The sequence below is a fragment of the Aquarana catesbeiana genome, linkage group LG01 (assembly GCF_042186555.1).
Source record: "Aquarana catesbeiana isolate 2022-GZ linkage group LG01, ASM4218655v1, whole genome shotgun sequence".
In the NCBI taxonomy this organism is placed as follows: domain Eukaryota; kingdom Metazoa; phylum Chordata; class Amphibia; order Anura; family Ranidae; genus Aquarana; species Aquarana catesbeiana.
Genome location: NC_133324.1, coordinates 580,020,726 through 580,046,924, shown reverse-complemented (window position 1 = coordinate 580,046,924; position 26,199 = coordinate 580,020,726). Strand labels below are relative to the sequence as shown.

The 26,199-nt window shown below is 43.9% G+C and overlaps 1 protein-coding gene across 3 annotated transcripts in view; it reads left to right on the top strand.

Moving 5' to 3' along the window:
• CENPC (centromere protein C) overlaps nucleotides 1-26,199 on the top strand; it is a 299,799-nt gene that overhangs the window by 143,555 nt on the left and 130,045 nt on the right. For all 3 annotated transcript variants that reach the window (XM_073597780.1, XM_073597787.1, XM_073597774.1), the window contains exon 18: nucleotides 19,008-19,098. In XM_073597780.1, the coding sequence (XP_073453881.1) occupies nucleotides 19,008-19,098 (91 nt within the window). The remainder of the gene's footprint in view (nucleotides 1-19,007; nucleotides 19,099-26,199) is intronic.

Genomic DNA, 26,199 nt, shown 5'->3' with positions numbered 1-26,199 from the left:
TTGCCAGAAATGCCGAGCGTGTGTACGCAATTCCGACGCACAAAAGTCCACGCATGCCTGAAATCAAGCAGAAGAGCTGCACTGGCTATTGAACTTAATTTTTCTCGGCTTGTCATACGTGTTGTATGTCACCGCGTTCTTGACGTTTGGAATTTCCGACAACATTTGTGTGACCGTGTGTATGCAAGACAAGTTTGAGCCAACATCCGTCGGGAAAAAAATCCACAGTTTTGTTGTCGGCATGTCCGATCGTCTGTACGCGGCATTAAGCTTTCTAGCCTAGACTCGAGATCTGGGGACTTTTAGACCCCAGATCTCGCTGTAAAAAGGCCCAGTCGTGCTCTATTCCCATTACAAGGGATGTTTACGTTCCTTGTAATAGAAATAAAAATGATCAAATAAAATATTTAAAAGAGAAAGTTTTTAAAAATAAAAAATTAAATCGCACACAGAAGCAAACGCATACGTAGGTCGCGTCTGCATATGTAAACAATGTTCAAACCACATGTGAGGTGTCGCCGCAAACTTTACAGCGCAATTCTAGCGCAGGACTTTTTCTGTAACTCTAAACTGGTAACCTGTAAAAAGATTTAAAGTGTCGCCTATAGAGATTTTTAGGTACCGAAATTTGGCGTCATTCCATGAGTGTGCGCAATTTTAAAGCGTGACATTAGGTATCTGTTTACGTGGCATAACACCTTACACCTTACATTATACAAAAAAATTGGGCTAACTTTAAGTTTTTTTTTTTTTTTAATTCATGATTGTGTTTTTTCCAAAAAAATTGCGTTTGAAAAATACTATGTGACATAAAAAATTGCGATGCCTGCCATTTTATTCCCTAGGGTCTGCTAAAATGCCTGCTAAAAAATATATATAATGTTTGGGGGTTCTGAGTAATTTTCTAGCAAAAAAATTATGATTTTTACATGCAGGAGAGGTGTGCCAAACTTGGCCCAGTAGGGAAGCTGTTAAAACTGACGCATTTATACCTTGGCACTATAGTTTTTAAAATTGTCTACTTCTCACTTCTGCCTTTCTTGCCCTCCTCTTAGCTCATGCACTTCTTATTCACTGTTCACCTTCACCACTGTTCCCCTCTGGGGGGGGGGGGACCTGCAGGGGGTTTTGACCATTGTGTATATGGGAATAACTTGTGTGCTGCTATGTGAATAAACCTAATTAATGTGAATACTTAACTAGGAACAGCTGCTACCATTCTAAAGTGACCCCACACTCATAAAAATATATAAAACAGATAATGGTGCGCTTGTTCAATCATCAACCTTGAAACTGATTAAAAAATGAATATGCAAATACTAAATATTTCACATGTGAATCCATAAAAGTGTATTATATAAGTCCATACTAGTGCATTCATAAGTCCATGAGCATATAAAAAATCCAGAAAAAATCAAAAAAATGAAAACAAAAAGTTCAAAGAAAGTGAGCAACAAATCCCTCTCATGGAAAAGTGAAAATCCAATATGTGCTTGAATACAAAATGTAGTCACCACCACCAAATTTAAGCGAATTGGCCACTCACCTCAGGAAAAGACCTACCTGGGTCTAATTCAAGCCTTGTTTTAAACATAGGAAGATCCTCTGTAATCAGGATGCCAGCTCCAATATCACACACTCTATTTAGATTTAACAATTTCTCCAATAGTGCTTTAATAAACAGTGCTCTTCCATCTTATACAGGGGTGTCAAACTCAATTTCATCGTGGGCCGCATCAGCATTATGATTGTCCTCAAAAGGGCCAGTTATATCTGTAAGATTAGATGTCCAGCGCATCCCCTCCCCTTACATTAGATGTCAAGAGCCACCCCACCATCAGAAGTTGAGTCCCCTACTCTCCCTAACATCACAGTGCACCCCCTTTCCTTATGCTGCTACTGGGAAGAAGCTGGATGTATTGCTTGAAAGCAGAAAGTAGGGGTCTGGAGGAGGACCAGAGGAGGGCTGCAGGAGAGGTGTGAGGGCAACATTCGGCCCGCTGGCCTTGAGTTTGACACCTGTGATCTAAGAGGTGACTACAGGAAAAAAGGCAGCTGAAGTCACCTCTTCTCCTCTGGCTTGCCAATTGCATTGTGAAGAAGTATAAGCACATAAATTAGGTTTTCTCTGTGATCTCTTACAAGGGATTTTCACTTATCAGTGAGGGATTTTTTGCTCACTTTCTTTGAACTTTTTATTTTAGTTTTTTGTTTTTTTTTTTCTGGATTTTTTTTATATGCTCACGGACTTATGAATGCATTTGTATGGACTTAAATAGTACACTTTTATGGATTCAGATGTGGAATATTCAATATTTAAATATGATTTTTTTTTTATCTGAATTTGAAGGTTGATAATTGAACAAGCGCACCATTATCTGTTTTTAGGGTTTTAACCATTCCCACTCTTTTTGAAAATAAGAAAAAAAATGTCTTAAAGTGTATTTTGACTTGCAGTCAAATTTAAGAAAATGTGTTTTCCATTTCAGAACCTACCAAAAAAAAAGATAATGTTTTTATTAAAAATATTCCTTACCATGTAAATGTTTCTCAGAAGCAGGCCACCACAGCAGGCTACAGGCATTTCTGAGCAATTGTAGAGCAAATCTTTCCCAATAGAAAGGCTGAGGATAGAGTTTCCTCTTATTAACATACAATGCAGGTGTCAAGCTTTAAATTTTATAATCCTTTGTAAGGACAGACAGTATTTAAATCTAGTTTACAGATGATAATGAGATCTGCCAGTGCAGTGCACTCAGGGTAATTTATGTCAAACACAGCTCCCCAACCCCCTCATAATCAAGGAGAACTAAGTAGAATTTTTCAGTGATGTAGTTATCAAAAAAGAGGATCTAAAATGGTAAGCAGCATGTTTTGCATATGTTTTCTTTATCCTACATCATGGGACAGAGAGCATCTTCATATCCATGAAGACAGGGTTATGCTGCCAAATTCAGGTGATTGGACACTGGCAAAAAAGACAAGAAATCCTGCTAGGCAAGACTTCAGTTTTTTGCTAGTGTCTAAAGGAGATGGTCATGTTTGTGCAGTCTCCTGTGCAAAGAAGTGAAAAGCTAGCCTTTTCTGTATTTTTATCTATGGTTTTTCAACACTTTAGAGGGTCGGTACCTGGAACCCACACTGGACCATGCAGGGACTGCCTGTAACGTTGCTGGTCAGCACTGAACCATTTGGGGCAGGACCCTGTGCAATGATATATCACCTTGGAACCAGTATGGGTGCTATACAGGTCCAGGGTAGTGATCCCCAGCTGGGAAGATCAGTCCCTGATGGCCTTTAGTGACAGAACCCACCTTTTTGGATGTAGGAGTGGGCAGAGTGAGTGCGGGCTCTATGGGATGGTGGGTCACAGCAGGACAATGTGTTGAAAGTTACGGACTACAGGTCGTTCGTGCAGGTCACAGCAAAGAGCTCCTTGGACACAGTTGGCTACCTTGCCAGACTTCAGGTCACAGAAGGCTGTTGGTCACAATTAGCAGCATCACCTTCATTGTGGGACTACAGGTCACAGCAATTGCCGTATTTATCGGCATATAACACGCACAGGTGTATAACACGCACATTCATTTTAAGAGGGAAGTTTCAGGAAAAAAACTTAAATTTTAAATAAGGAACTTTGAAGCAAAATAAGGGTCAGCTCCCATCTGCAGCCTCACCATTGCCATCAATGCAGCCTGATCAATGGCCATCTGCAGCCTCACCATTGCCATCAATGCAGCCTGATCAATGCCCATCTGCAGCCTCACCATAGCCATCAATGCAGCCTGATCAATGCCCATCTGCAGCCTCACCATTACCATCAATGCAGCACCCTTACCATTACCATCAATGCAGCAGCCTCACCATTGCCATCAGTGCAGCCTGATCGATGCCCATCTGCAGCCTAGATGGGACGGGGACGGGATGAGCGCCGAGAGATTACATAAAGTGAGAATCTCCTATGATAGACAGAACAGTGGTCCAATGGCGGCCCAGGAGACGGGACTTCCTATTACAGAGGCCGCCAAGTAAACAGGAGATTCTCACTGTATCTAATCTGATGGCGCTCGTCCCGCCCCCTTCCCTGTCCCCTCCGAGGCAGCTAAAATTGAAGTATTGGCGTATAACACGCACACGCTATTTGCACCCGATTTTCATGGTGAAAAAGTGAGTGTTATACGCCAATAAATACAGTATGTAACCACGTCAGCCCCGGAAGGTTTTACCCCGTTCCTGACCAGAGCACTTTTTGCAATTTGGCACTGCACTGCTTTAACTGGTAATTGCGTGGTCATGCAACGCTGTACCTAAATGAAATATGTGTAATTTTTTCCCCACAAATAGAGCTTACTTTTGGTGGTATTTGATCACCACTGGGATTTTTATTTTTTGCAATATAAATGAAAAAAGACCGAAAATTTTGAAAAAAAAATATTGCTCAAATGTGCCATGGGTATATGTGAAATTACACCCCAAGGCATTTGCTAAGAGGCATGGTGAGTATTTTGCAGCTCTCATTTGTTTTGGAAAATGAAGAAAGAAAAGGAACATTTATTTTTTCTTTACTTTTTATAAATTTTCAAAACTTTGTGACAAAAAGCAAGAGCTGCAAAATACTCAACATGCCTCTTAGAAAATAGCTTGGGGTGTCTGCTTTGTGAAAAGGGAGGGGAGTAAGGAAGTGAAATGAGCAATTCGCCCCCTTAGAAATCCTAAAGGCGGTGATTGGTTTTTGGGGTCCGGTACGCGGCTAGGCTTCCAAAAAGTCTCACACATGTGGTATCCCCGTACTCAGGAGAAGCAGCAGAATGTATTTTGGGTGTGATTTCACATATGCCTAAGGCATGTTTGAGCAATATATCATTTAGTGACAACTTTGTGAATACAAAAAAAAATACATTTTTTTTGTAATTTTCCTGAAACTTCTGGCAAAACATTAAATATTCCATGGACTCAACATGCCTTTCAGCAAATAGCTTGAGGTTTCTCCTTTCCAAAAAAGGGTCATTTGGGGGGGTGTTTGAACTGTCCTCACATTTTATGCCCAACATAAGAAGCTTATGCCACACACCACCTACTCTTCTAACCACTTGAAGACCAAACCTTTTCTGACACTTTTGTTTTACATGAGATCTTTTTTTTTACTCTAAATTACTTTGAACCCCCAAACAGTATATATTTTTTAAAGCAGAGGCCCTACAGAATAAAATGATAGGTGTTGCAATTTTTTTTGCGCAGCGATTTTCCAAACATATTTTTTTTGGGGGGGGGGGGGGGGGGGACACTTTTTTGAATTTTATTGCACAAAAACACTATATTGGGTATATAGATGCCAAACATGACACTTGCTTTAAAATTTGCACGCCCATCCAGCGGCGACAAACTGCATACATTTTTAAAAGCCTTTACAGGTTACCACTTTAGATTTACAGAGGAGGTCTTCTGGTAGAATTACTGGCATCATTCCGGTATAACCACTCAAAGTCCAGCAACATACCAGTACGCGGCTGGTCCTTGTTGGGCATATATTTTTTTCTTTATCATACATCATGGGACACAGCAGCCATAACTAACTGGGTTATATACGCCACCTATAGGTGAATGGACACTGGCAAACCAAACAAAAAGACAGGAAGTCCTCCCCTATATAACCCCTCCCACCCCTCAAGGTGATGGTCACGGTTTGAAGAAGCTCTCCATGAGCCAGCTAAGAAGATGGTCCTGGAACAGATCCTGAAGGATTTAAAAGGTCTATATAATCGGATTCATCCAAACGGTGATGCACTAAAATGGATGGTACCCGAACCTCATTACACAAGAAGATTACGAGGTATTGCCTGTAATGTGACCTTTTGGGCACTGAACCCTGGGAGATCCGGACCCTTGATAAGAAATAAAAGATCCCAAAGGAGTTCCGGCAGGGTGCTTTACAGGTCCAAGGAAGTGGCCCCATATTCAAGGGGACCCGGTCCTTGAAGGTACTAGAGACAGAGACCCGCCGTGATGGGGAAGATTGGAATCTAGCTTTTAAGTAGAATCCTGCGGCATGACTGGTGTTTTAAAATAACCTTTCTTGCACTTGTGAAACTGTAAATTGTATTTTCAGTCTCTTAAATCTTTCTTTTTTGAAAAAAAAAAAAAACAGGTGTCATTTTTTCTATCCACCGGGGGGCAGTGTTGTGCGGATGGTGGCGCTTCTCTGTGGCGCTTCCAGCCAGGTTGATTCTATCAGGAGGCATGCGGTTCTTTAGAATTCCCCTGCCCCTGTGCACCTGGTTCTCACGGCGGTGCCTTCGGTGGCCCTTTTCCACCGCTGTTTATGGTTGGAGGGGGCACGCACGCCGGAATGGCACGAAAAACGTGCACGAGGGTTGTAGGTGTATGTAGGAGGGGCGTGAGCAGCACAGAACGCCGGACATGTACAGTAGGGGTGGAAGCGGCCATATTAAGAATGGTCCCAGCCCTGTAAGCAGGCTGGAGGGGACACAGAGCGGCGTCAGCTGGGCACGTGAATCACTGTGGGTGGATGGACCAGGGCACCACAGGTTCTGTAAGAGCTGTAATACTTATTTTTACCTCAAAAATATTTTGTTTCGGGTATGTCTTCCCGGAAGAGGAGTGGGGGAGTCGTAGCAGGAAGGGGTGCAAATGCACCACCATCAGTATTGGAGGATGTTAGCCTTACATCTGCTGTGTTTAAATATCCTGAAAAACTTGAGGCAACTGGCCAGTCTAAGCCATTATGGTTGCAGGCCACAGATTCCACTTCTGAGGAGTCAGGTTCTGAAGAACCATTTTCAGCCTCTCAATCCCAGAGACTGCTGATCCAGTCCCTCACGGGGAAGGTTTCAAATTACCACCTGTGAAGGTCCCTGAACTTTCCCTCTCTTTAGGATCCTTGCAGCCTCCACAGAGTTCACAGGCTTTTCCCTTGCCTCTGTTACTAGAGCAGATCATGTATACTAACTGGGATCACCCAGATAAGCTGTTTATTCCTCCTAAGAGGTTTGCACTTCTGTACCCTATGGAGGATAAATTAAGAAAAAATGGAGCATGCCACCTGTGGACGCAGCCATTTCTTCTCTGAATAAGAGTCTCACCTGTCCTGTAGAATATTGCCCTGGTGTTTAAGGATCCAGCAGATAAGAAATTGGAGTCTTTATTAAAAACTTAATTTGTTATTTCCAGGTCTGCTGTACAACCGGCAGTAGCAGCTATAGGTATCTGTCAGTCTTTAAAGGACCAAGTGAAGCGGGTAACTAAGACTGTTCCCGATCAGGTTCCTTTAGTCCTCTTGACAAGAAAATTTGTTTTCTTGGTGGCAGTAACGTTGGCCAGGAGGGTGTCGGAGTTGGCGGCTCTGTCTTGTAAAGAACCTTATTTGATCTTGCACCAGGATAGGGCGGTTTTGCGGCCACAACCAGAATTTTTGCCCAAGGTAGTGTCCAGTATTAATCTAAATCAGGATATTATTCTACCTACCTTTTTTCCAAATCCACAGTCTGCAGAGGAGAGATTATTTCATTCTCTTGACCTGCAAAACTGAGGTACTTCCTGTGAAGGAAGGGTTATATAGGGGAGGACTTCCTGTCTTTTTGTTTGATTTGCCAGTGTCCATTCACCTAATAGGTGGCGTATAACCCAGTTAGTTATGGCTGCTCTGTGTCCCATGATGTACTCCAAGAAAAGGATTTTACAGGTAAGCTGTAGTAAAAATACAAATTTTTTGTGCATATGATGAATTGGGTCAGTGGACCAAAATGACAGCAACTCATTCTTTTCAGTAATGCCCATATTGAGGGATAGACCCAGAAAGGTCTTAAATTCTGGAAAAGCGATCGGTTTCCATGCAAATTGTCTGGTAAGGGTCAAATTTGGGCTTGTGGCGATAAATTGATTAGCATATAAATTGCTTTGGTCCACAATAGATCCATACAGTTCTTTTGTGAAAAACCATTAAAAAAACCAAGGGGCGTTAAATCTGCTGTTTCCACCTGAAATCCTGGTTGTCTAGTGAATGGGGGAAGTACTGGTGCTTCAGAAGTGGCAGGCTGCCAATCAGGATTTGCGAGGACATCAGGAAGGGCACTATGGGCTCTACGGGTCTGTGTTTGAATTCTTTATGGCTGCTGGACACTACTTGTGATAGCCACTTCTCCAGCTTGAACTGCACTTATGGGTCACCAAGTGTTTACTGCAGTGCTGGTCTGTCTACGACCATGATGTACTAGGCCGCTAGTGCTTGCCGGTTCACCAGAAAGTAGAGCGACCCTAGTTCCGGCACTCTGCTACATACAAGAATCATGCGATTGTAGCACCTCAGCAACAGAGAAACGGGGTTGGGTACGCCTGGCCTTAGCAGGGAACTCTAGTCTGTCATCAGAGCTATCTGTCAGGGTGCCGCTGCTCTCTACAGGTTTGAATACTGAGCCTGATTCTGACAGTGAGGCTTCCCCATCGCTCTCATCTGTCATGCTCAATATCCTGTAGGCCTCTTCACTATTGTAACTTTTGTTTGACATTTTGGCCAATAAATTTATAGGTACCTAGTACAATTCTGGCCAAAATGAGAATCACGATTTTTTTGCTTAGAATAAAAAGATCATGATTCTAACGACGTAAAATCTTTCACATTATACTAAAAAATAAATATATATATATATATATATATATATATATATATATATATATATATATATATATATATATATATATATATATATATAAAATGTTTGGGGGTTCTAAGTAATTTTCTAGCAAAAAAAAAAAAAAGATTTTAGCTTGAAACCAACTAATGTCAGAAAAAGGTTTAGTGTTTAATTGGTTAAACTTTCTTCATTTACACACAAAGTCTATTCCATTGACAAATCGTTACAATGTTTATATGGCAGACAGCCCGTTTTTTTTCTTCCTTTCTTTTGATGGCTGTGGCTTCAGGAGAGCAGAGAGAATTCTTTGCATAGACAGAATCGTGAAACACTTTTGTCAAGATCGCAAAGGGGAAAAAACACGATAACTATTCTTGATGATTATTCGTGTAGCTCTAGTACTTAGTGTGACTCGCAGGTAAAAGAGCACCTGGTTGTCAAGGTCTGTTTGAACTGCTACAAAAAAATGTAACTTCTAGTGCTAGCAGAGATCAGGCCTGACTATGACTATGCGGTTTTGTGTGCTGTGTATTGGAAGTGTCAGCGATGTACTGATACTGCACTTGTTTGGGGAGGGCGGAGGGGCTAAACTCAGGTGTCGGGGCTTATACTGCTAATGCCGCATTTTTAGGAACCCTATACTGTTGGGGACACTAGTATAGTTCTGATCAGATGAAAGGTATTGATCCTTTCAGACACAATACTAGTAATATATAGGTGTATAGAGTGTGTATTCGTGTTACTGGCAATCAAACGGTTAAAATCTGACACTGTCTGGAATTTACGCTAACTGGCGTCACCCGTGACACTAATACAGTGATCAGAAAAAAAATGTGTTCATTGTACTAATGTCACTGTGACAGGTAGTAAAAGGGATAACTGGGGGCGATGAGGGGGATCTGTACACTGTACTAATGATACTCTGGCGGTGGTAAAGGGCCTGTGCATTATGATTGTTCTATGCTTTTATCCCAATTGCATCCTTATGTTCTTCTGTATGTCACACTAAAATTAAAGTATAAATGTAAAAAAAAAAAAAAATATATATATATATATATATATATATATATATATATATATATATATATATATATATATAAAAATCTAGTGGAAGCCCTTCAGCCGGGATGGATGTGAACCACATAAACATGCCACAAGACTTGCATCATGAAATGGACCTGAAGTATGCCCTGGTCGGTATACCAAAAAAGGGGGCACACCCAAGATAAGTAATAGATGTTTGTGGAGAGAAATGAATTTGAGAAATGCCCTGAAAAGGGGAATAGGAGGGAGGGTATCGCGCACTGGAACCGACAAAGAGCACAGATGAGTGAACTGCTTAAATACCCCCCGGACTCCTCCCATAAATTCAGGCCACCATACTGGCCGCCTTATTTATGGTCGAAGCCCTCTAACCGGGATGGATGTAAACCACATAAACGCGCCACAAGACTTGCATCATGAAATGGACCTGAAGTGTGCCCTGGTCTGCTGGTCGGTATAGCAAAAAAGGGGGCAAAAACATTCATGTGGGGTTGAAAGCTCTTTATTGGTTTAGTGTTATTTACTGAGCAAGTATGGTAAATGCTTGTGACATTTCTACCTGAGGATTGGGGATGTACCGGGCAAAGCAGGCAGACTTCCACCTGCCTAATCTCTTGATGATATGGTCTGAACCCTGTGCTGGGATGCAGGCGAGGCTGCTCCAATGTGTCGAGAGTACCGACTGTGGTCGAGTACTTAGGCCGCAAAAATGTAGTGGCCCAGGTAGATGGCCGCTTGAATGACCAAGCTAGGAAAAAAGCCAAACGGGGAACGTGAGAGGATGGACGACATGTCTCTGAAGATGGTACTCGTGATGGGCAAGTGTTTGGAGTGGGCTGCTGCTTCTGAATGCCGTGCAGAAATGGCTCGGATCGCATGGGTTGCGAACGAGGATGGCTTTGCGAGATCCTGTAAGGCTAGGAAGTGTTGGATGCCGGCTAAGTATAGTCTAATGGTGTTGTGTGATAGAGCCAATATTGAGTGTGGCAATATGAAATGAGTTAGTATGTGCTTAGTGTCTGTTGGCATTGCCACGGGGCAGGATGCCAGAAACGTGCACAAGGCGTTCCAAGCTGTGTGGTAGGCCTTGAGTGTGTTGCGGGATAAGGATTGATTGATGAGCTGGGTCGTGCTATAAAGGAGCTGCTTTAATCCAATGTCAGCGAAGACCAAGGTGGGATAAGAGATGACATTGGGTCGGTTCTAGGTTTCTGCTGGAAAAATGAAATGAAGTTAAAACGGGACAGTGTGTCTGCTGCGAAGTTGCAATTGCCCAGAATGTATGTGCTGTGCACATTGAAGTGATGCTGCAGGGATAATTGTACCAGCCTGCGTAGGAAGGACATAATAGGGAGCGACTTGGACCTGCCCTTGTTAACGATATAGGCTGTGGCCTGATTGTCGGTGGTGAAGACCGGTCCAGGTATGGCCCCAGACCAGAGCGGCTGCCACGATCAGGTATAGCTCGAGCAATGAGGAAGACTGGATGAACCCGGGGATTAGGAGTATCTCTGGAGGCCACAGTCCTGCAAACCAATGATGGCCAAAAATTGCAGCAAAGCCTGTGGAGGCTGCAGGATTATAAAGGAGATATTGACGGTATGAACATGGATATGCCTAGAAAGGAACTCATCCCACATAGACAAATCTACTGATGTGTCTAGTCTAAGGATTTGATCGGGGTCCTGTGTCTGAGAGAGGAAGACCAAGAGGCTTGAAATAAAAGATTGTCCCTGGGGAATAATCCTCATTGCGAAGTTGAGCATCTCTAAGAGGGATTGAAGCCATTTCTTAGTACACCCCTGTGCACTGTTAAAGTTATGAAGAACCCCACACCGAGATACCCAAACACCACTCTTAACCTATCTAGGTCTACCGGGAGCATGCTGGGATGTTTTGACCTTCTGGCACTGGGCTTGGTGCGACAGGATCCAAGTGAGGGACTGTGCGAAGGTGTCAAAGAGCCACGGGCTGCTTTTAGAGCCAAAGGTCAGTTTAGTGGCAAAGTAATATGACTTTCCATTTAATGCCGTGCTAGCACCAGAGGGATGGTTGGAGGGGTAGAAGCTTAAATGCATCTGATATGTCAGCTTTAGAGAGCCAGGCACTTGTGCCTATTTTGATAATGGCCTGGATCGCCATGTCGATTGAAGCATATTTCAGGGAGAATTCCTCTGAAGGAATTTAAGGAATTCAAACTCGGGATGTGGGAAGAATGAGGCGAGGACAGATTGTACACCAAACAAATTTTATGTGAAGCTGAGAAATGGCCGAGGACACTGACTGAAGAGACACCTGCTGGGTGCTGGGCCCGTCTGTCGCTGGTGGTGGGAAGAGGAGGCTGAAGAGCTCAGCTTTCCTGGCTGTAGCGGGGAAGGGCACGTCCCTGCACCTTAGTTCCGCTGTTAACTTGGGGATGGTCCATCCCCTGAGGGACTGCACACTGATGCTCTCTGAAACTGGAGAGGGTGATTGAGGGGCAGATGTGAGGTCTTCGCTGCCGGCCTGTGATATGGCTCTGGCTAACTTGTGCCCTAGTTGCGAAGTCCTTGTTTTTGAGGTCGAAAGTTCAGTTGACTGGAACCTGGGGCCATAAAGTCCAACCTGGTGCAGGGTGGAACTACCTGAACTTGACTGACCTAGAGGAGAAATGACAGACGGACAACTGCGAGTGCCTTAATTACATGCCATTAGGAGGTGAATGAGTGGCCGGGTCGTATGACTTTGAGATGCAATTATAGCGACTGCAAGGGAAACCTTATCGGGAGGCGAACGATGGTTAAACTAACGAATTTGAACTATGAATGGAATTTGAAGGAAGACGGCTTTGAGCACAGTTAATCTGAAGCTATGTGGGCCGATGTGCCTTGTTGCGATTGGATTCGAACTGGGTGAGCCGTACTGAGGGGTGACTGTCAATGACGTGACAAATCATACAATGATCTGAATTTAAAAGTGAACCATTGCGTCGCTGAGGCGACCGCCATCAAAAGGCAGTAGAGCGCATAACGGAATAAAAGAAACGAAAAATGCACGAATGACCTAGCACAAAGCGACTGCCGAACCCAAGGAGAACATGACAGACAATATACGAAATACAACCACTGAATGATTGAAGTGATGGTGACACGAATCGGGTGCCGTAACTGTGACTTGACACTGAACCGAACTGTGGAATATGGGATGAAGTGAGGGCGAAATAAAGCCGACACGAATCTGAGTGCTTCTAAAGCTACTGGACTCGGATCGGCGTGTGGGGTATATGAAATGAAATGACCGAAATGATTGCCATGGCAGAGGCACGAATTGGTGTGTCGCGATAGCGACTGACAGCGAACCTGTCTGTGGAACAGGAAATAACAATGGCTAACATGAGTCGACGTGAATTATTATTAGTGCGTCGCAGACGTGACTGAATTCAAATCGAAGTGAAGGGTATGCGAAATATAATGAATGAAATGTTTGCCATGACAGTGGCAGGAATCGGTGTGCCGCAATTTGCGACTGATAACGAACCGGACTGTGGAGAATGGAATGAGATGGAATTACTAGAACGTGCCGACACAAATCGGAGCATCGCAGATTCGATTGGTTGGAATCTGAGTGAAGGGTATGCGAAATGTAATAAATTAAATGATTTTCCATGGCAGAGGCACGAATTGGTGTCCCGAAATTTGCGACTGAAAACAAACCGGACTGTGGAGCATGGAATGCACGAGATGGGATGACTAGAATGAGTCAGCCCGAAGCGTGTCACGGATGCGACTGGATTAGAATCTGTGTAACGGGTATATGAGACGAATGGAATGGTTGCCATGACAGAAACTTAAATCTATGTGCCTCAGTTGCGACTGACAACCAACCGGACTGTGGAGCATGGAACGGAATGAGATGGAACGACTAGAACGAACCGACACGAATCGGTACGTCGCAGATGCGACTGGATTAGAATCTGAGTGAAGGGTATGCAAAATAACAATGGATGGCATGACCGAGACCCGAATCCGTGTACAGCGAACCGGATTGAGGAGCATGGCTTGAGATGACATGACAAAACTAGCCGGGATGAATCGGTGAGACGCTTATGCGACTGGAATAGGACCGGAGTGTTGGGTAATGCGAACTAAAATAACTAAAATGATAGGCAGTGTTTTTTAAGTGAAATGGGTCGACAAACAACAAAGTATGAGAATGTACGAATGAAACCGATGAACGTATCGGTGTTTGTGCTCACAAACTGAACCACGAGTTTGTCGTTTTGCACGAGGCTAAAAAGGCTGCATACGGAGAATTAACGAATGACTCGTAAGTTCTGTAGCGGGGTTTCGGTGATACGGGGTACTGGCAAACAACGATGCGTGAAATGAAGGAATGATATACGAATCCTACCTGCGACAGTTTGAGAAAGACTCTATCTACGAAAGAACGCGAACTGAAAGCCTTTGAGGAGGAATATCGTTATGGCAGCAGCAAGCTGCCATAACCCTGGTATCCTCTTCTTCAGCGGGCGGTCTGCTTCAAGATAAAAGTCATTTCTGCAGCGGCGGTGGAAGAGGGGGCCCCGCCTATCTCCAATGGCCTCCGCCGCTTACCGGAGCCGCCGGCAGCGGCAGAGGCTATCGCTTCTGCTCCCTAGCTTGGCATGGAGATGAGTGAGGGGAAGATGGCCTCCACCCATCTCCATATTATTGCAGAGTGGAAGCGACGTCAAAACGTCACTTCCGCCCTTAGCTCTTAAAGGGGCAATTGTTTTTTTTTTTTCTTTTTCAAATGACATTTAATTTTTTTTTTATTGCATTTTAATGTAAATATGAGATCTGAGGTCTTTTTGACCCCAGATCTCATATTTAAGCGGTCCTGTCATGCTTATTTTTTCTATTACAAGGGATGTTTACATTCCTTGTAATAAGAATAAAAGTGACACAATTTTTTTTTTTTTTTAACCGCTTGACATCCGGAGGACGTCATATGACGTCCTCGACTTTCGGGGCTTATATCTGAATGATGTCTGAGGCTACAGAGATCATTCAGATACCGGCATTTTCAGCCGGCGATTCCGTACACCATAAGAACGATCATAGCGGCTGTTCCGCCGCTTGATCGTTCTTACGGGCGGCGGGAGGGGACGTCCCCCCCCTCCCGCCGCCCTCCGGTGCTACTACCGACTCACCTCAGCGATCGGTGAGTCGGATAGCGGATCCGCCGGCGCCTGATGTTCACCATAGAGATTTCCGGCGGACCAGATGGTCGCCGGAGTCTCTATGATCGTTCGGAGGCCGGGCGCGATGTTATGACGTCACGCCCGGCCTCTGCATTCAAAAAAACGGTGCCGCTTCGGCTGTAAAGCAGCGATCGTTTTATTTTTTTTTTTTGATTTTAGGCTTCCCAGCCTAGAGGTGAGATGTGGGGTCTTATTGACCCCATATCTCACTGTAAAGAGGACTGATCGTGTCATATTCCTATTACAAGGGATGTTTACATTCCTTGTGATAGGAATAAAAGTGATCAAAAAAAAAAAAAAATTTTTTAAAGTGTAAAAATAAAAATTTTTAAGTAAAATTAACAATAAAAAAAAAAATAAAAATTTTAAAGCGCCCCTGTCCCCGTGAGCTCGCACGCAGAAGCGTACGCATACGTAAGTCCCGCCCACATATGAAAACGGTGTTCAAACCACACATGTGAGGTATCGCCGCGAACGTTAGAGCGAGAGCAATAATTTTGGCCCTAGACCTCCTCTGTAACTCAAAACATGTAACCAGTAAAAAATGTTAAAGCGTCGCCTATGGGGATTTTTAAGTACCAAAGTTTGGCACCATTCCACGAGCGTGTGCAATTTTGAAGCGTGACATGTTAGGTATCTATTTACTCGGCGTAACTTCATCTTTCATACAATGCAAAAAAATTTGGCTAACTTTGCTGTTTTGTTTTTTTTTAAAGCATGAAACAGTTTTTTTTAAAAAAAAAAAACGCGTTTGAAAAATTGCTGCGCAAATACCGTGCAAGATAAAAAGTTGCAATGACTGCCATTGTATTCTCTAGGGTCTCTGCTAAAAAAAACATATATTATGTTTGGCGGTTCTATCTAATTTTATAGCAAAGAAATTATGATTTTTGACATGTAGGAGCGAAATGTCAGAAATGGCCTGGATGTGAAGTGGTTAATTAAAGAACAGTGTAAAAATGAAAAATAAAAGGTAAAAGAAATGAGGAAAAAAAAAAGTTAAACATGTCCCGACCCGCCGAGCTTGTGTGCAGAAGCAAACACATTCGTGAGTAGCGCCTGCATATGAAAAAGGTGTTCAAACCACACATGTGAGGTATCTCCCACCGGCGCTCTTGGCTCCTCCTTTTCTTTTTGTGGCCCCGTAGCAAGCTGCTTGCAATGGGGAAACACCTGCGGGGTTGATTTTGAGCTGGGCTGTGTGTGTTCTATGCTTACAGAATTTGTTTGCCAGCAGCAGGAGCCAGTGGCTTCTGCTGCTGCCCTAGTGAGAAGAGGGAGCACCTGCAGAGTAAAAAGGGGGTTGAGGGGGTGATATAAACACTAGGAAATTTTTTACCTTAATGCTGGGAAAGCATTAAAGCGGAACAATACTCCCCTCAGCTCCAGCAATGCAGTGCCCTTGAGCTCCCCACCCAGCCACTGACATTTTCAGTCGGCCGACTTTCTGGTCTTGATCGCTGGCTGCTGTCATTGACCAGGCGGCGATGATGTCACTCCCACGCATGCACGGGAGTTCAGTCAGATTCGGGTTTGTCAAATGTGTACAACGAGCTGCACATCTGCCGTTCACTGTGCAAGGGCAGACAGGCAGGTAAGTAGTTTTAGTGCAGAAAAGACAAATTATGTCTCTTCTGCATTAACCACTTCAATATCAGGCACTTATACACTTTCCTGCCCAGACCAATTTTCAGCTTTCAGCGCTGTCTCACTTTGAATGACAATTGCGCGGTCATGCTACACTGTACCCAGACTAAATTTTTATGATTTTGTTCCCACAAATGGAGTTTTCTTTTGGTGGTATTTGATCACCTCTGGTATTTTTATTTTCTCCTAAACAAATAAAAAAAAGACCGAAGATTAAAAAAAATTTTTTTTGTTGTTTCAGTTACAAAACTTTGTAAATACGTTTTCTCCTTCACTAATGGGGCTGCATTGACGGGCACTGATAATGCGGCACTGGGCACCGATGAGGTGGCATTGATGTGCACGGATAGGTGGCACGGATAGGCGGCACAGATGGGCACGGATAGGCGGCACGAATGGACACTAATAGGCGGCACGGATGGGCACTGATAGATGGCACTGATGTACTGTAAGGTATGGTACTGATGGATGCCAATCGGTGCCAAACAATAATGCCTGCCAATCAGTGATGCCCTTTATGGGCACTAATTGGCATCCATTGTGGGCACTGATTGGCACCCTGGTGGTCTAGGGTGGCATACCTGGTGGTGACATCCCTGGTGGTCCTAGTGGCATCCCTGGTGGTCCAGTGTGGGCATCCGGGGGGGGGGGGGGGCTGCGCTGATAATCGATCAGCACAGACCCCCCTGTCAGAGGAGCAGCCGATTGGCTCTCCTCTACTCGCGTCTGACAGACACAATTTAGTTAAAGATGATCACCGGCTCTTCCTGTTTACATCGTGATCAGCCGTGATTGGACACAGCTGATCACGTGGTGAAGAGTCTCCGTCAGAGACTCTTTACCTAGGTCCGTGTTGCAGTGTGTCAGACTGACGCACTGCAACAATGACCGCCGCGATGGGCGCCCCCAGGGGCGCGCAGTGGCTTAGTATCCTGAAGACGTCATATGACGTCTGGTCAGGGTATTGAAACCACTTTGCCGCCATCATTTTGCTATATGGCGGCGGCAAGTGGTTAAAAATCCTGCCTGTTCACTAATTATAATAGGTTATCCTAAAGTTCCACTTTAAGGTGAAAAAAGTTTTAAGCTGAACACGGTACAAGCTGGGGTCTGTAGCAAAGTTGCTAGTTTGACCAGAGTCCACTCTTTGTGCTTCATTCAGCTTTGGGAGAAGTCTGAAATGTAAGATGGACATGAATTCTTGAAAAAATGCATTAAGGCAAATGTCATGTTGGCAAATTATTTAAGAGATTCTGTTGCTAAGAAGGAAGGAGAAAGTTTGGGAGTCTGCTGCAAACACCTTAAGCCTAGGTTCACACTAGATGCAGTGCGAATTTACAGGGAAATCGCTACAGATACGGCACTGTATCTAAATCACAACCCATCCATGCGAACCGATTGTGAAGTGTATGTTAACGACACCCCGCAATTGGTTTGCAAGATGCAGTGCAATTTGCAGAATCGGATTGCATGGGTGTGCACCAGTTTGGTGCGAATGCGATTTGATTTGAGGCATACAAATCCATGGCTCAAATCTCAGAGACACCGCATATAAATCCCACAGGAATTTGCTGCAATTCCTGTGCGATGTACACGTGTCTTGCACTGCAGCAGTGTGAAACCAGGTTTAGGATACAGCTGAATCCTAGGCTGTTTTGTCAGGCAAAACCATGGTATTTCCTGCTAATACTGAAACTTGCCTATCCATTACCGCCTCTTTCCTTTCTCTGTTGCCCAGTGTAGCTACCTATTATATGGGAGGGACTAACTGAAACTACCTGGAAGAATTGGAGCCTGTTAGAACGGTCTAAAGATTAGGCCATAAAAGTAGGTTTCAGAAAGGTGTAACAGGTTTGTGTAGGTATCTGTACATGCCCCCCACCTTTTTTTTATTTTTATATATACCCGCAACAATTTGACCTCTTCCCCGGTGATAGTCTCTTTAAAACTTATTTGCCGCCTCCCTCACTCTGCTGCTACATTTGGCACCTTTCGGGGGTGAGCGGGTAGCTGGCTTTAACAGGTATCCGTTCCCACTTCCGGCTGACTTTGCCGTGGCGAAGTCACCTGAAAGTTCTGCACCCCCCTCTATCCCCCGCCACCGGGCCAATCGCAAAGCGCAGCGAGTTTCGTGCATGTGCAGTGCAGAATCGGATGTGAAGCCGCAAGGCTAAACTGCAGATTTCCCTTACCCAAGATGGCAGCGGCAGCATCCGAGAGCTGATTGAAAAGATCAGCTCAGGTGAAGACACTGGATTCGTGGACAGGTAAGTGTCCTAATATTAAAAGTCAGCAGCTACAGTATTTGTAGCTGCTAACTTTTATTTTTTTCTGAAGGAGCCTGGAGCTCTTCTTTAAAATGATCACATCTAATTTAACAGTACCTCAGAACATTAGCAATAAAACAATTACAGAATTGTTCTAATCAAATTTTTCCTCCTAAATAGGCTACTTATACCAATGCAATCAAGAGTGACAATGCTACAGATTCAAGGAAGAGCCACAATGATGGAAGAGCTTCATCTTCTCTGTTAACAGGTAATTCATTTTCTTTCCCATTCATTAAAAGAGCCAGGATTCATAATCAATTAATTTATACTGCTTTCAGGAGGATTTGAACACTGGCAGCTAAAAGAAGTTTCCAGCCTGGTTTAACCCCCTAGAGGTCCCAGCACGCCTCAGATTTTTTTCATAGTGAACTAAAAGGATGGGCATCTTTTCTTTATTACGGAAGGTTTACCTATTTCTACTAGCCATTTTCTCTTTCTCAAGATTTTTTCTTCTTTGATCAAGGCATATCTACGGGTGCATCTCATAAAATTAGATAATCATCAAAAAGTTAATTTATTTCAGTATTTCAATTCTAAAAGTGAAGCTCCTATATTATATATGGCTCCCCAAATAATCACTCTGTGGAAACTTCACACTGGACCTCATGCAACTTGGATTCTATGCCTCTTCAATCTTCCTTGACTCTGGGACCTTGATTCCCAAATGAAATGCAAAATTTTCCACAGTCTGTGATGATTTGGGGAGCCATGTCATCTGTTAGTGTTGGTCCACTGTGTATTATCAAGTTCAAAGTCAGCACAATCCTCTACCAGGAAATTCTAGGGCACTTCATGCTTCCCTCTGCTGACCAGCTTCATGGGGATGCTGATTTCATTTTCCAGCAGAACTTGGCACCTCTCCACACTGCCAAAAGTACCAATACTTGGTTTAACTGCTTCCGGACCGCCCACCGCACATTTACTGCGGCAGGGCGGCCCGGCTGCGCGAAACAATGTACCTGTACATTGTTTCAGCCTCTGGGGCATGTGGATGGCTCCAGCGACCCACTCCCTGTGATTGGACACCGCAGGAGCCAATCAGTGGGTCCCGCCGATCGTTCACTGGAGAGGCAGAACGGTGGTCTGCTTTTGTAAACAAGGCAGACCGCCGTTCTGTGAGAGAGGAAGAGCGAGATCTGTGTTCCTGATTAGCAGAAAGACAAGATCTCTCTCTTCCTCCAGTTAAACCATCCCCCACACAGTTAGAAATCACTCCCTAGGAGCACACTTAACCGTATGATCGCCCCTGATGTTAACCCCTTCCCTGCCAGTGTTATTTGTGCAGCGACAGTGCATTTTTTTTTTTTTTAGCACTGATCACTGTATTGGTGTCACTGGTCCCCAAAAAGTGTCACTTAGTATCGAATTTATCTACTGCAATGTCGCAGTCCTGCTAAAAAATTGCTGATCGCCTCCATTACTAGTAAAAATAAAATTAAAAATGCCATAAAAATATCCCATAGTTTGTAGCCACGATAACTTTTGTGAAAATCAATCAATATACGCTTATTGGGATTTTTTTTTTTTTTTTACCATAAATATGTAGAAGAATACATATTGGCCTAAATTGATGAAGAAATTAGATTTATTTTTTTCATTTTTTTATTGGATGCGTTTCATAGCAGATAAAAAAAAAAATTTCACCCAAAATTGTCGGGCTTTTTTTTGTTGATAGCTCAAAAAATAAAAACACAGAAGTGACCAAATACCAAAAGAAAGCTCTGTGGGGAAATAGGGACATACATTTTGTTTGGGTACAGTGTCACATGACTGCAATTGTCAGTTAAAGCAACGCAGTGCCGTATTGCAAAAAATGACCTGGTCATGAAGGGGGTGAAACCTTCCTGGGCTGAAGTGGTTAATGATTATGGTATCGCTGTGCTTGATTAGCCAGCAACCTTGCCTGAACTAAACCCCATAGAGAATCTGTGGGGTATTGTTAAGAGGAAGATGAGACACCAGACCCAACAATGCAGATGAGCTGAAAGCCACTATCAAAGAAACCTGGGCTTCCATAATACCTCAGCAGTGCCATAGCCTGATTGCCTCCATGCCACACCGCATTGATGCAGTAATTCATGCAAGAGGAGCCCCGACCAAGTATTGAGTGCATACTATACTGTACATGGACATACTTAATAAAAAATCCTTTTTTTTTTTTTAATTGGTCTTATGTAATAATCATATTTTTGGAGATACTGAATTTTGGGTTTTCACTAGCTGTAAGACAAAATCAGAAATGCTTGAAATATATCACTCTGTGTGTGTGTAACGCATCTATATAAAATGGGTTTCACTCTTTGAATTGAATTGCTGAACTAAATTAACTTTTTGATGATATTCGAATCTTATCAGATGCACCTGTATGAGCTTCTGAGCTGGGCTTCTAATACAGCAAAAGTTTTTGAGGATGTACTTGTATCCCGGTGGACCAAAGATTGCGGAGGACTTCCTGGAATGTTACCATCGGGCACAGAGTTCTGCTTGTGGTGCCCTTCTGATTTTTCTATACTGTGTTAGTTGCAGGCAGCTTTCCAGGTCTAGAGATATAGGATAGCTTCAATCTTCTGAGATGCTACCATGGATAGAAGTAAGGAGGAAGGTGTGTTCAAGACGTGGGAGGATCATGAAGAGAACAGAGGAGAAAGAACAAGGAGGGGGTAAAAAAAAAAGACAGAAAAAAGGGGGTGGGGAGAAACGAGAGAAGGGAGGGGGTAAAAAGGGGGAGGAGTAGGGACACCCTGGGCTTGTATCCGCCTAGGAAAATGTGGCTACAGACATGGGAGGTAATTTGAGATGGGGGGGTGTGGTCTAGCCAGGGTTGCCAAACCAGTAGGAATTTGTCATGCGCGTTGGTAAGCCCCGGAAGATTTGGCTGCTGAATGACCAGGCCATTTTTTGCGATTCGGCACTGCGTCGCTTTAACGGACAAGTGCGCGGTCGTGCGGCGCTTCACCCAAACAAAATTGGCGTTTTTTCCCCACAAATAGAGCTTTCTTTTGGTGGTATTTAATCATCTCTGCGGTTTTTATTTTTTGCACTATAAACAAAAAAAGAGCGACAATTTTGAAAAAAACACAATATTTTGTACTTTTTGCTATAGTAAATATCCCCCTTTTTTTTTTTTTCTTAAAAAAAAGCTAATTTTTTCTCAGTTTAGGCCGATATGTATTCTACATATTTTTTGGTAATAAAAATCGCAATAAGCGTATATTGATTAATTGCGCAAAAGTTATAGCGTCTACAACATAGGGGATAGATTTATAGCATTTTTATTATCTTTTTTCACTAGTAATGGAGGCGATCTGTGTTTTTTTTTTTTTTTTTTTTTTTAATCGGGATTGCGACATGGCGGAAACATCGGACACTTTTGACACATTTTTGGGACCATTGGCATTTTATACAGCGATCAGTGCTATAAAAATGTACTGATTACTGTAAAAATGTCACTGGCAGGGAAGGGGTTAACACTAGGGGGTGATCAAGGGGTTAACTGTGTTCCCTCTCTGTGTTCTAACTGAAGGGGGATGGAACTGTCTAGGGGAGATGACAGATCGCTGTTCATACTTTGTATGAACACGATCAGTCTCTTTTCCCCCCCTCAGAGAACCGGGATCTGTGTGTTTACACAGATCCCGGTTCTCTGTGTGTCACGAGCGATTGCGGGAGCCCGGCGGTCATTGTGCCCACTGGGCACTCACATCGGCTCCAGTGGCGAGCAGCGGGCGCGTGCCCTTAGTGGCCCCAGGGCGAAGCGACATTGCATAATTTAGTTTTGCCCCGCCGTGCCATTCTGCCGCAGTAAAACTGCGGTGGCTTGGTGGCAATTGGTTAAGCATCACGATCAGCTTTTCATTAATAAGTATTCCATGGACTCGACTCTTGACTTCCTTAGAACTGAGGATAGGCGTTTTCCATGATCGTGGGGTAGTTTGCTTCGTCGCCATTAAGATACGTGTAATGAGGGTGCATTCCCAGCGAGTGGCATCTGCAGTTGGTTCATGTAAGAGTGCTTCCCAGGGATGCTTCGCATCCATCCCCTCCACAGGTTGACATAAGGGACCGTATTGACCATGGTGTATACCCATATCTAAAGCTCAGCACTTTAGGACAGGTCCACCATATGTTCTTCATGTCGCCCAAGTCCTGGCAACCTCGGAAACAGTGTGCTGGATATGTAGAGAGACATTTAACGATCCTTGCCAGTGTGAAATACCAATGAGACATGACTTGGCGAGTACATTGCAAGACAGTTTAAAGAGGACTTCCCACATCCTACTCCAATCCTCCGGGATGGAGCAGAGCCAAGGCCTTGTTTCCACCTGGAACATTATGAGGGTGTTTGCATGGCGGTATTGTTTCGTATAGAAGTATAAAGCAATGAAATGAGGCCCTGGGTTGTCGGGCGAGTTAGGCATCAAAAGCGGTGGGTAGACAGCGAGTGTTCTTTTTCTTTAGTCAGAGATTCCAAAGTGGTGGATTTTCTGTTTTTGCCATTCATATTTTGTATACAATATGTTAATCCAGTTAAAATCAAATAATCATTGCTGGTGACACCACTTTTTTTTTTTTGAAAGCACCATTCATCTAGTCACCTGAGCACACTGCACACTAATGATCGGATGTTGCATAGTTTTTAATTGTGAACATTTGGAATAAGCAATGCACATACAATATCTCACAAAAGTGAGTACACTCCTCACCTTTTTGTAAATATTTTATTCTCTTTCTTATCGTACATCACGGGACACAGAGCCATAGTAGTTACTATATGGTTATAGGCCACCTTCAGGTGATGGACACTGGCACACCCTAAGACAGGAAGTCTACTCCCTATATAACCCCTCCCACTACTGGGAGTACCTCAGTTTTTTCGCCAGTGTCTAAGGTGTTGGTCACGAGTAAAGATGGGCTGTGCTGAGCTCCACTGGAGCAATCCTTTCTAGGACTAGCTATGCAGCCGGATCCATTCAAAGTGTCTTTTAGGCCAAATTGAATGGTACCTGGGCCTCATGTCCGAAGAAACAAGGTTTTACCTGTAAAGCGTATCTTTTTAGAGAGCTGGTCCCTGGGATACAGTACTTTGGTATTTTAAAGCCATAAGGTTTTACTGGCAGGGTGCTATTACAGGTCCAGGAGTGTGGGTTCCCCGAGGGTCCCAGGTTCCTGAAGGTTTGTTAACGGAACCCACCTTGAAGGGTGAAGATTGGGTCTGTTGGTTTTACCACAGAAAACCCTGCGGCGGGAAAGGTAAGTGGAGTTTTTCTAAGGAATTTTTAAATTTTCTTATGAAATGTCTCCTTTTAAAAAGTAAATGTTGTCATGCCTAAGTGTCCCCACTGGGGGCTGTATGGAGCACGTACCTTCTGATGCTTTCCTCAGAGATCACGCTGTGTCAGGAAGCAGCGGGCAGACCTCTGGTAAGTTGGGGGGGGAGTGGGTTTGCACCCCCCACCTGGGCTGAACTCTCTCCCCCTCTTCACGAGGCTGAGCATTAGTGGAGAGCTAAAAAACGAACGGTGATGCCGTTTTCTTTCACCACCCTTACACGGCGACGGCTTTCAGGTCTTCTCCTTGCCATCCCTCCCTTACACACAAGCCGATGTCGTTTGTGCATCGGGCTGTGGTTGGAAGGGGGGTAAAAACACCTCAAAAAAGGGCTCAAGAAGGACTTCTTCAGCCACAAAAAAAGCCTAGAACCATCTAAAAAAAGATGGCATCCTCCCCTGAGAATTCTGAGGTGGCTGGTCAGAGTAAGCCATCAGGGCCGTTAGGTGTTGCAACTGCTTTCAACACTGCAGCCCCTGTCTATATTAGTGAAGAGGTTTTTTCCTCAACCATTTTAGGGTTGGAGCAAAAGATTGATGCTTTAATCGCATCCCAGAGTTGGGACTAAGTGTGATAGGTCCCCTTCTATTTCCCAGGACCCTCAAACTGAGGAACAGGGGGCGAGAGATGATGAATTTCTTTCAGGGGACCAGAAAGTGGCTGATGACTCCTCTTCTGAAGAGTCAAATACGGAAGGATCAGGTTCACAATCTGAAAGATTGATGGTACAATCCCTTTCTGAATTGGTCCGCTCCACATTCATGCTGCCATTAGCTGAGTCAGTCCATGAGCCCACTTCTTGTTTGGGTTCGCTAAAGCCTCCCCAAGCTATGCATGCTTTTCCTATCCATTCATTGCTAAAAAAGCTTATGTATTCTGAGTGGGATCTTCCAGATAAACAGTTTTTTCCTCCAAAAAGGTTTTCAACACTTAATCCTATGCAGGAAGAATTTAATAAGAAATGGGGGATGCTAGCAATTGATGCTGCTATATCCTCTGTGAATAAAAATTTAACTTGTCCGGTAGACCATGCTCAAATGCTGAAGGATCCAACGGATAAGAAGTTGGAATTCCTGTTTAAAAACAATATTTCTCTGGCAGGTTCAGTGGCTCAGCTTGCGATGGCAGCAATCGGTGTATGCCAGTCCTTAAGAGACCAGTTTAAACAGGTGCTCAAGATTATTCCTGATCAGCAGGCCCAAGATTTGGCCGGGATACCAGGGACGTTATGTTTTGCAATAGATGCTATGAGAGATTCTATTCTCCAGGCCTGCGTAGAGTTCTATGGTTGAAAAATTGGTCAGCCGAAGCGCCATGCAAAAAAACTCCTGGCTAGTTTTCCATTTTGCGGTGAACGGCTGTTTGGGGACGATCTGGATAAATACACCCAAAGAATTTCTAATGGGAAAAGTTCCCTCCTGCCAGTTAAGAAGAGGATTAAGAGTTTTTCTTTTAAACAAGCTTTTTCTCCAGTACTAGGCGCATTAGCCTCCAGGCAGTCACGACGGCCTCCACCGTCAAGTTAAGGAGGTGAACTTCGGGGTCAACCCCAGGGACAAAAGAGGCCCTGGGGAAGGAAACTCATAAAACAAAATACTAAGAGCTCCTTATGAAGGGGCGCCCCCGCTCGCTCGAGTGGGGGGAAGACTTCTGCAGTTCTCAATGGTCTGGCAGGAAGAGTGTCAAGACAAATGGGTGGCTTCCTCAATATCTCTAGGATACTAACCAGAGTTTTGAGAGTTCCTGTCTCCTCGTTTTCTCAGATCAAACATTCCCAGCGATCCAAAGAAAAAGAAGTCTCATTCAAGCTTTGGAACATCTCTTGCCTCAAAAGGTGATATCGGTGGTCCCTATGGAAGAGCGGGGGTTAGGGTTTTATTCAAACCTTTTCACGGTTTTTGAATATCCGCCCTTTTCAAAATTGAGTCAATCCGATCAGTGGTCTCCATTCTACAAGGTGGAGAACTGCTAGTGTCAATCG